This window comes from Oncorhynchus mykiss, chromosome 4, assembly GCF_013265735.2.
Source record: "Oncorhynchus mykiss isolate Arlee chromosome 4, USDA_OmykA_1.1, whole genome shotgun sequence".
Classification (NCBI taxonomy): domain Eukaryota; kingdom Metazoa; phylum Chordata; class Actinopteri; order Salmoniformes; family Salmonidae; genus Oncorhynchus; species Oncorhynchus mykiss.
The window spans coordinates 14948449-14960132 of record NC_048568.1 but is presented as its reverse complement, the minus strand read 5'-3'; the positions used below and the strand labels follow the sequence as shown (position 1 = coordinate 14960132).

Sequence of the window (11684 nt, the reverse complement as noted above, 5' to 3'; positions counted from 1 at the left end):
ACTTTGTGGTTGTGGTAACTAGTGGAAACCCACAACACCCCCAAGTGACACCGGAACCAAACAAGAGCGCGTGCGCAGCTGCGCAGTCACCCTGCAAACATGGCGGTTCTTCTTGAAACAACATTGGGTGATATCGTCATTGATTTATTTACAGAAGAAAGGCCTAAAAGTAAGAAAACATGCACTAACACATCCGACGTTAATATTTGGTAACACCGCCTACATTTCGTAATAATTAAAGTTTCTCAGAAAGTCAAATATCGCCTTTTAAGTTGCTGCTAGCAAGTGCTAGGTAACAAGATAGCCAACCATTCATTTACCCAGCGATAGCAAATGCTACCTGTTGTTAATGTTATATTTCGGCTAGCTAACAAACATTTAAAAAGATAGGTTTGCTTTGGGGACACTCCATCTGACAGTTCACTCTGTGTTGATGTGGCGCAATCATTGAAACTCAGGGAAAGGAAATCCTAACGTCTTATGAATGTGATGTGTTCTCATAATGATGATCAGCTCATTTTTTTCTAGCATCCCTGAATTTCCTGAAGTTATGCAAAATCAAATTCTACAATTACTGCCTCATCCACAATGTCCAGAGAGATTTTATTGTGCAGACTGGAGATCCCACTGGGACTGGCCGTGGTGGAGAATCTGTCTATGGGTCAGTCCTCTTCCTTAGCATAAACAGCATTGTCCAAAATCATCATCACAGCTGTAGTTTATATCTCACAGGAATGTTGATGATTTATTTTCTATACCCTCAGTAAACTATATGGAGACCAGGCCCGCTTCTATGATGCAGAGAAAAACCCACGGATCAAACACAGAAAGAAGGGGATGGTGTCCATGGTGAACAATGGCAGTGACCAACATGGTTCTCAGGTTGGTAAAACTGCCATCCACCTCCTCAGTATTTAACTGCTATCAGTTTGAAAGCCACAATGTTAGCCTACAGATTCGAGTAGGACAGATGGCAAGCATCTGAAATATTTTATTTGTGCTGTAACAATCTCCTTGGTCCCCAGTTCCTGATCACCACTGGTGAGAACTTGGACTACCTGGATGGGGTCCACACTGTGTTCGGAGAGGTGTCAGAGGGTATGGACGTCTTGGCCAAGATCAATGAGACCTTCGTTGACAAGGATTTCATCCCTTTTCAGGATATCAGGTCAGCAAATTTAATTTCCTTTAATCATATTTTAATGTAGCCATTTTAGAGGGAGATTAGAATAGAATTTTATACAAAAAAAATATAATAAACACTCACTGTTCCATGAATACCTAGAGTTTAGCCTATTTATTGATGTAAATACCTGTCAATATAAATACATTTGACTGGTCATTCTTATTGGTCTATAGGTTAATTTGCATTACTTAGTCAAATTAAATTGGTGCATGTGTACAGTATATTTGTTATGTATCTTATTTATCAATACGCGTACAGTATACAGATGTGGCATATCAAGAAGCTGATTAAACAGCATGATCATTACATTTTGTGCTGGGGACAATAAAAGGCCACTCTAAAATGTGCAGTTTTGTGTCACAACACAATGCCACAGATGTCTCAAGTTGAGGGAGTTTTTAATTGGCATGCTGTCTGCAAGACTGTCCACCAAAGCTTCTGCCAGAAAACTGAAAGTTAATTTCTCGACCATAAGCCGCCTCCAAGGTCGTTTTAGAGAATTTGTTGTTTTAGAGTGAAGTACGTCCAACCGGCCTCACAACCGCAGATCATGTGTAACCACGCCAGCGCAGGACCTCCACATCCGGCTTCTTCACCTGCAGGATCGTCTGAGACCAGCCACCCGGACAGCTGATAAAACATTGGGTTTGCACAAATGAATAATTTTTGCACAGACTGTCTCAGGGAAGCTCATCTGCGTGCTAGTCATCCTCAGCAGGGTCTTGACATGACCGCAGTTCGGCATCGTAATCGACTTCAGTGGGCAAATGCCCACCTTGGATGGCTACTGGCACGCTTGAAACGGATGAATCCCGGTGTCAACTGTACCGGGCAGATGGCAAACAGTGTGTATGGTGTCGTGTGGGCGAGCGGTTTGCTTATGTCAACGTTGTGAACAGAGTGCCCCGTGGTGTGATGGTATGGGCGTGCAATTTGCCATTCATCCACTCCCATCACGTCATGTTTTAGCATGACAATGCACAGCCCCATGTCGCAAGGATCCGTACACAATTCCTGGAAGCTGGAAATGGCATGCATACTCACCAGACATGTCACCCATTGAGCAAGTTTGGGATGCTCTGGATCGACGTGTATGACAGCATGTTCCCGTCCCCGTCAGTATCCAGCAACGCAACTCGTCATTGTAAATAATATTTTTTTCTTAACTGACTTGCATAGAAAAACTTCAAAACACACATTGAAGAGGAGACAACATTCCACAGGCCTCAACCAACATCCTGATCAACTCTATGCAAAGGCGATTTTGCGCTGCAAGAGGCAAATGGTCACACCAGATAATGACTGGTTTTCTGATCCATATACATCCCATACTTTTTTAAAAAGGTATCTGTGATGCATATCTGTATTCCCAGTCATGTGAAATCCATAGATTAGGACCTAATTTATTTATTTCAATTTACTGATTTAGTTTAAATCAAATCAAATTGAATTTGTCACATGCGCCGAATACAATGAAATACTTAATTACAAGCCCTTAACCAACAATGCAGTTTTAAGAAAAAGTGTTAAGTAAAAAATGTAAAATAAAAGTAACAAATAATAAAACAGCAGCAGTAAAAAAATAAAAGCGAGGCTTTATACAGGGGGTGCCGGTACAGAGTCAATGTGCGGGGGCACCGGTTAGTTGAGGTAATTGAGGTATTATGTACATGTAGGTAGAGTTAAAGTGACTATGCATAGATAATAAACAGAGAGTAGCAGCAGCGTGAAAGAGGTAGCCCTTTGATTAGCTGTTCAGGAGTCTTGTGGCTTGGGGGTAGAAACTGATTAGAATCCTTTTGGACCTAGACCTGGCGCTCTGGTACCGCTTGCCTTGTGGCAGCAGAGAGAACAGTCTACGAATAGGGTGGCTGGAGTCTTTGACATATTTTAGGACTTTCCTCATGGGTCCTGGTATAGAGGTCCTGGATGGCAGGAAACTTGGCCCCAGTGATGTACTGGGCCGTATGCACTACCCTCTGTAGTGCCTTGCGGTCGGAGGCCGAGCAGTTGTCATCAGAATTCGGTAAGAAGGACCGCACATCATTGCATCCTCGACTTCCATGTTCTGTTAATAGGAATTACTTTCATCTAAATGCGATTTCTGTCAGTCTGACCACTGTGGGTGGACGCCCTAATCAGGTTACGCACCCAATGTGTATGGGTCCGGTAAATTTCTCAAATATCTGGTAAATTAAGGGTGCAATATGCAGAAATCATTTCCAATTTGCAAAAAGTTGGCTGAATTTCAGTTTGTGACAAAACAAGCAAGTATAGTGTAGAGAATCATTGTACCATCTAAACCACTGTAAAATATATTTTCCATAACCAAAAATATTGTATTTTCAGCTGTTTGAAGCTGATGTACAAAACCGAAAGTAAAACACTCTCTAAAATGAAACTTGAATGGGAAGCATAGAAATAGCACACACAGAACAGCTCTACTACTTCTTATACTTGCTTTCGATGACAGATCTATAACTCACATTTCTATGCAAATTTGGTCAGGTCGCCCAAAAAGTTCCATATTGTAGCTTTTTTTTTTATTTTTATGTCCGGCGGCACATTTTCCAAAAGTAAACCCTGCTACAGTGGTGTCAATAAAATGACCTACTCAGATAGACATCCCAGTATAAGGTGGAGAGAAAATAGGTATGATACTTGTTTTGTTATTGCAGAATAAACCACACTGTGATCCTGGAAGACCCTTTCGATGACCCTGCTGACTTGCCCGTGCCTGACCGCTCCCCTGAGCCTACCAAGGAACAGCTGGATGTATGTGACTGGACACTTTCTGTACCGTTGAATTAAAAGCAATGCATATCTCCCTTTCAGAGCAAAAGTATTGTAAACGATATTACTTTAATATAAAATTAAACAGGTTTAAGTTAGTTCATTATTGTCTTCAGTACCAGAAAACAATGAATGATGCAACTTCTGACGTCTAACCTTACTGGCCCCTCTTTGGTGTGCAGAGTGGGCGTATTGGAGCTGATGAAGTGATCAACGACACAGATGGGAAGAAGGCTGAGGAGCTGGATGAGCTGCTGAAGGAGAAGGAGGCCAAGACACAGGCTATCCTACTGGAGATGGTGAGAGGGGGGTGGTCCACTTAGCCTTGTAGAGGATGTCCATACTTTCAGGAGTGATGGCAGAAGGGATTTTGTAACACTCAACATTACCACTTGTTTGTGCAGATTGCTGTTGAAGAACCCAACAGTACTTCTGCTGTAGTAGTTAATTAGCTAGTGAACATATTAGTGTTGTAAACATTATATGGTGGTTTTATAAGAGTTTTGTGGTTTGACGTGTGTATGTGCTTGTGTAGGTGGGTGATCTCCCTGATGCGGAAGTGAAACCTCCTGAGAATGTGCTGTTTGTGTGTAAGCTGAACCCTGTGACCACAGATGAAGACCTGGAGATCATTTTCTCCCGCTTCGGACTTATTAAGTGGTAAAATAGACCCTGTCTATTTCCATATACTGGCCTCATAACATTACGATACATATTTAATTATAAATAGACCTAGTCCTAACCAATTTAAATATTGAATGTACCATGATTAACATGTTCTTAATTTGCTACAGCTGTGAGATCATCAGAGACTGGAAGTCAGGAGAGTCTCTGTGCTATGCTTTCATAGAGTTTGAAAAGGTGTGTATTGGTTTGGTTTTCACATGATTGCTTTATGTACCATGAGTTATCATAAAAGCATTTTAGCCCTATTTTGATTATGCATAGAAATAAAAGTTGAACATTGCTCCACTCCGGTTCATAAGTACACAGAACAAAAATACAAATGCAACATGTAAAGTGTTGGTCCCATGTTTCATGAGCTGAAGTAAAAGGTCCCAGAAATGTTCTGTAAAAAGCTTTTTCACCTGCGAGATCGTCTGAGACCAGCCACCCAGGCACTGATGAAACTGAGTATTTCTGTCTGTAATAAAGTCCTTTTGTGGGGAAAAACTCATTCTAATTGGCTTGGCCTTGCTCCCCAGTGGGTGAGCCTATGCACTCCCAGGTCCACCCATGGCTGCACCCCTGCCCAGTTGTGAAATCCATAGATGAGGGCCTAATAAATTATTTTAAATTAACTGATTTCCTTATATGAACTGTAACTCAGTAAAATCGTTCAAATTGTTGCATGTTGCGTTTATATTTTTGTTCAGCATACAAATCAAGACAGAAATCTAAAGATAGAGATTCCTTTTTGAACAATTCAAGTGCAGTTGTGCAAAATATCAATAGATGGCACCAGTTAGTCAGAATTGAGAGGGTTTAAATGAATTCATTTGAATGGTCATATGGTTTTGTTTACTGAAATTAATTCCCTTGTTCACTGGATCCATAAGGGCTCACATGACCCTCTTTTAGATGCAATTGATGTCCTTTCTGTGCACAGGAGGAGGACTGTGAAAAGGCCTTCTTCAAGATGGACAATGTGCTCATAGATGACAGGCGCATACACGTGGACTTCAGCCAGTCTGTTTCAAAGATCAAGTGGAAAGGCAAAGGTAAACACTTATTAAAACAACTCACTTGGACTTTTATTTAAAGGTTTTGTGTGATCCATAAAGTATGTGTTATGTATACTTTCAGAGACTCAATTAAGCCCTAATAAGGCACTTAAACTAAAGGATGTGCCATTCACCTCTGCTAAGTAGAGAACTTCACATGGGTCTTTTGTTTTCTAGGTGGAAAGTATACCAAGGATGACTTCAAGGCCTATGAAAAAGACGCGGGATCCAAATTAGCTCTCAAGGATAAAGTCAAACCTAAGCAGGAGTATCCTTAAATGTGTTTATATTTGCTATTCAATATGTAGAGGAGAATATGAGTTCAAGTGTAAAATACTTAAACTCAACTGTGCACCATTTCACATAGCTGTCAGGACAGAGAGAGGTAAACTATTGTGAAGACATTTCTCTGTTGGAAGAAATGACATTTCTCTGAAAGACTTGGCAAACTTGGAATTGCACACTTTACTTCCTCAAGTTTTTCTAAACATTCCCAAAAGCTCCAAATACGACCTGCTTTTAGAGGAAGAGGAAGAAGGAACAAGCCATCGGCATGCTGAGAAGAAACACAAGGATAAGAAACACAATCACTCGGATGACGAGGACACCAGGAAATCCAGGAAATCCAAGGTGGCCTGAAAATGGCTCTTGAACTAATTGTTTTCCTTGTGGTGGGCACATATACTTTCTTTCACAGTAGGAGCATTAGAATAAGCATGACTCATGTCATTTGGGAATGGCTTGTCATTTCAGCAGTTGTGACACTAGTCACTTGAGGTATACTGAGTCATTCCACAGAGCTTTGTTTCAGCACCACCAAAGATTTCTCTTGAACCTTTGTCAAACCTGTTTCTCTCCCTATGTTATACCTACAGTGGAACAGTGAGGAGCCCAGGCGGGAGAAAAAGACAGACCGGCAGCATTCACGCTCCAGGGAAAGAGACCGCCACCACAAGCACAGCAAGTCCCATGAAAAGCACCGCCCAGAGAGGAGCCGCAGTCGCTCACCCAAGAAGTCTAAAGACAAGGAGAGGAGCAGACACCGATGATGAGAGAGGGATAGGAACAGGGTTGAGGCCAATTCCATTTCAATTCCCCATCCATATACTGAATTGGAAAATCCTCTTTGAAAAATAAATGTCAGTTTATTTCATGAATTGACTCAATTGAAATGGAATTGGACCGCCCTGATACCTGTCACTGTGGCCCCTACTACCCCAACACCACCCATGACTGAGAGAGCAGCACTAGGGACTCGGCCCTCACATTACATGGGGGGGGGGGGGGGGGGGGGGGGGGGGGGGGAATATAATGGGATGTTTACCCTAATTACCTGGAAGTAACACAGTGTTACGTAACCTGAGAACACTGCTCATTATGAATAATAAAACATTTCAGCCTGAACTGCTCGATTCCTATAGGGCAACATTCTGTATTTAGGTCTACACAGCATTTTCCAAATCAATCTCCATACACACATAATAACTAAGTCCCCAGTCAGTAATGTTCTATAAGTATATTTGTATTTTGGTTTGACTTATACCCCACCCCCCTTTCTCTGTTTATTAATGGGCAGGTGAATGATTCCCCCCCGCCCCCATGTTTGTCCATATTTTAACCTTTTTTTGACTGTAGTTTTTTTTCCAGCTTTTGTACAGAAAATAAATGTACCCAGCTAACAAATATTCCCACAATTTTAACCCTCAGACACATGAATGTTCTTAAAGCGCATCTAGAACATTGTATATTCTGAGAATATTGTAACCACATTCTAGATAAGTAATTTTTTACATTAAAGGAACATTCTGAACTTTAACACCAAAACATGCTAAAAATGTTTTAAGGTTTTTGCTAACATAGAATGTTCCATCAACTAACAGGAAACTAGACTCTCAAACATTAGGGGAACATCACGGGTAATATTACAAAAACGTTCTCTGTACCTAGAATTGTTAGCTGGGTAGTGGGCATGGAAAGCGTGAGTTGTCTGTATGCACACTGCAGAGGGGATTCCCTGTGTCATCCTCCCCATGAGTTCAAGCCGTATGTCAATGAAATAGCATGATACCCAGTGTTGTAGTCAGGACGGAGTCCAGATTTTCATGACTTCTGATTTGACTTGGATTCTCGCGACTTGTATTTGCAGTTGGACTAGATAGGGTACTATGGTAAGGAAAATGTTAGCAGCACTGGATGCGCAGAGCAACAAGGGTTCTGTTATCTGGCAGTGAAAGGGCACGCCACACCCAGCACACGTAGCTTATATCAGCTGGTGAGCTGCAAGTGAGGGTTGTGGGCAGGCAAGCTCTGCTCCGATAATCATAGGCTACACATCGCAGAGGCGACTCTCTTGATTCATAACCACCAAGTCACCAGCCTACTATTTCGGTTTGCCTGGTTAGGAAACACAAACTGTTTAAGGAATTGAACACAATACTACTATTGAGTTTAATGGTAAAACAACAGTCTAGCTATTTGTCTCCCCCTGATTATAGACAAATATGCTGTCTTTGAATTTGTCGTCTCGCTCTACCCACCTCCAACTTCTCCCCTGCATCTCTTCGCCAGGTTATGACATGTCTCCCTTTAGTTTTTACTCTGCAATAAAAAACCTACAGAAATATCAGTGGGCAATTACAAAAAAATAGCTGAGAGCTGGACTTACCATTCATATATGTAGTAAATAAGTAGTTAAACAGGTATTGTGTAGAACTTGTGAGGTAATGACTAACTAGTACATTAGTAGTTTTTTTCACGAGGGAGTGGCGATATACTGCCATCGGTGGCGACTAGAAACAATTGTATAATAAGATCTATTATAAATTGATGGACTTGACCATTGGTGACTTGTACTCGACTCGGACTTCAGCAATAGGGTATCGTGACTCGACTCTGACTCAAGCACAGGGGACTTGACTCGGGCTCGAGGTTTAGTGACTCGACGACAACACCGATGATTACTCACCTTCCAACTCCCTGAGTGATATGAGAAGAAGTTGGAGACAGCCATGCAGGATGAAAGTTGTGTGGGCTACATTAATAAATGAGGTATCCTCTTTTGGCTACAGTTTGAAAATGTTTTTGGTCAGTATATTGGCAGTACTGTCAGAGAGGATATTAGTTAGCCCAACCCAAATCATGTGTTGAAGTATATTAGGGACATGTGTGGGAAAAACCAAAGGCGAGCTAGATGTAATTCGATAAAGCCCTGACCCAAAGTGTTCAGAATAATGTTTTCAGCCTTGGCAGACATAGAAGAATAGCACAGTGAGGGGTGCATGTGCAGCTAGCTAACAGTCATTGAGTTTTCCACAGGGCCTCTCATTGTGCAACACTGTGGGCCACCACTTCTAGCCATCTCGGAGTTACCCGAATTAAAGCATGAGAGACCCCGGCCAACATTCACCATAATTAGTCATTTGACATTTCACAAATCATTCCATACTTGGTTGTTTCTCCGAATTAGATGCCATTTTGAAGCTCCTTATAAGGAAGGGGTTGTTTTGACCTTTTACTGAGTGAGAGAGCATGCAAGTATTGTTCTCTTTCATTTTTGTAACGGTCACCAAACGACCTATGGGAACTCCTTCCCCTTCACGCTGTGTGATTGAGATGCTTAATATCAAATATGTTTACAGTCACGCCACACCCTTACTGTACCATGGGACCTGTCACTATAAAAGATGGTGTGGCATAACATACTGTATTTTCTTCACTCTCACATTTATATATTTTACATTACGCGATTAATATTAATCCCCTTCGGATTACTTTTTTTACGGAATTACGATTTTTCAACAACCCGAGGAGGTGCCTGAGGTGATGATTTTTTATCAAATCTACTCCTCTCTCGTTATTGTGCCTGCCTATACTAGCTAACTTTTATTTATTTTTGTCTGGCATTTCCATCTTTGTGTGTTAGCTAGCTTCGGGTCTATCCCGTTACCTCAGAAATTAGCTCCTAGCTAGCTAGCTAAATTAGCCACACATACAGTGAGCTCCAAAAGTATTAGGACAATGACAATTTTTTTGTTGTTGTTTTGGCTCTGTACTCCAACACTTTGGATTTGAAATGATACTGTCATGGGGCCCGCACCCAAGTTTGATTAATTCAGTTCTTCAAAGACTAAGACATGCATCCCTTTGTTCAAAGACTGGAGCATGCCAAATGACCGAACCCCTGCCGTGCCAAGCATATGCACTCGCTTAGCTACAGTTCATGGAACAGATGAGAATGCTTTTAGATATTTCTCCCGTATGGACAAATCATTTGCTTTGCTTGTTCTGCCTGCTTCTCTCCAACACATTTCAGGCCAAGAGCTGCATAACAAATGATGCAGGGCATCTAAAAAGGACACATGAAAGCACTGCTTCAGCCGACAGGCTAGGCAATTCAGCAGCGATACTAGCCTTGCATCAGACGGAGCTGCAGGAACGCCTCTCCACAAACTATGACGCTGAGACCATGAAAAAACAGTTACAGACCTGATCATCCAATGCCTTCAGGGCAATGCTCAGATGGTTGGGAAATCTTTGGCAATGCTGTCGGTTGCACAACGCCACCTATGGTTAGCGCAGTCCAAGCTCCCTGACAAAGAGACGGTTCCACTCCTGGGTGTACCCATATCACCTGGCCAGACATTTAGCCCATCAGCGGCCCAAATCCTCCACTCCTATGTGTACCCATATCACCTGGCCAGACATTTAGCCCATCAGCGGCCCAAATCCTCCACTCCTATGTGTACCCATATCACCTGGCCAGACATTTAGCCCAGCAGCGGCCCGAATCCTCAACTCCTAGGTGTACCCATATCACCTGGCCAGACATTTGACCCAGCAGCGGCCCAAATCCTCAACTCCTAGGTGTACCCATATCACCTGGCCAGACATTTGACCCAGCAGCGGCCCAAATCCTCCAAGTGTTTAAGGAAGACAGAGAAACACAGATGGAGCTGCATCAGCCAGCAAACAATTACTCCCGTCCCAGGGCCCCAATTGGGATGCCAATAAACCAGGCTCAGACTCACGCTGCACATGCTCAGGAGTGGAGGAACAGACACTCTCTGCCCTACCGAAGTGGTGGAGCGCAGCATCGCCTCTTGGGCACACCGTATGCAGGATGCGTTCCCTCTGCACCACAGCATGCAGAGCCTTGGTCACATCAACACCGCTTTCTAGAGCACCACCTTTCCAACTGGTAAAGGTCAACGGCCAACAAATGGGTGTTACGAACTGTAACACAAGGCTATGCACCACAATTTTGTCAGCGACCCCACACTTCAGGGGTGTCTTGAAAACAACAGCTCGCAACCTTGCTCAAAAGCAAACACTCTGCTCAGAAATCTCATTGCTCCTGGAAAATCATGTAATCGAAGAGGTAGAACCAGTGCAACGAAACTGCGGTTCTACTCAATCTATTTTCTGGTGCCAGAAAAGGGTGCCTGAATCGTCATCTTTCAGCACTTGCCTTCAAAATACTGACAATCAAAGTCATCCTTCAATCAGTACAACCAGGTGATTGGTTCACCACAGTGAACTTGAAAGACACATACTTTCATATCCCCATTCTACCAGCACACAGTAAATACCTACAAAAAAAAATGTGCGTTCTACCCTTCAGCCTTTTGCTCGCCCCTCACACTTTCAGTGCTTAAGCTCAACACCAACCCCACTTAGCCAAGCAGGAGTCAAGGTCCTGAACTACTTAGATGAAAGCTACTGCTTTGGGCAAGCAAACACCTCCCATCAGTACACCTTCCGGGTGTAGAATCTGGCGGCAGACCTTCTTCTGGCAGAAGGCCCTCTTCCTTCAGACTGGATACATCCAACAGTAGTGGAGATGATCTGGGCACCGTTTGGAAGGGCCATCGCCGATCTGTTTGCATCGCAAGACAACCCATTGTCCTATGTGGTTCTCCATAAAGGGTCCAGCAGGCCCACTCAGGTGTGATGGCCTGTCACACAGATGGCCAAGGGGGCTG

General features: G+C 42.8%; 1 protein-coding gene across 1 annotated transcript; it reads left to right on the top strand.

Annotated features, from left to right (window-relative positions):
* Positions 1–9: 9 nt before the first annotated feature.
* Positions 10–7519, top strand: ppil4 (peptidylprolyl isomerase (cyclophilin)-like 4). Its single transcript, XM_021600308.2, has 12 exons — positions 10–169; positions 529–661; positions 765–882; positions 1026–1168; positions 3865–3961; positions 4162–4278; positions 4515–4639; positions 4774–4840; positions 5589–5700; positions 5881–5971; positions 6204–6333; positions 6579–7519. Exons 1-12 carry the CDS (start codon positions 100–102, stop codon positions 6750–6752), a joined length of 1377 nt encoding a protein of 458 aa, XP_021455983.1. The 5' UTR covers positions 10–99; the 3' UTR covers positions 6753–7519.
* The last annotated feature ends 4165 nt before the right edge of the window (positions 7520–11684 follow it).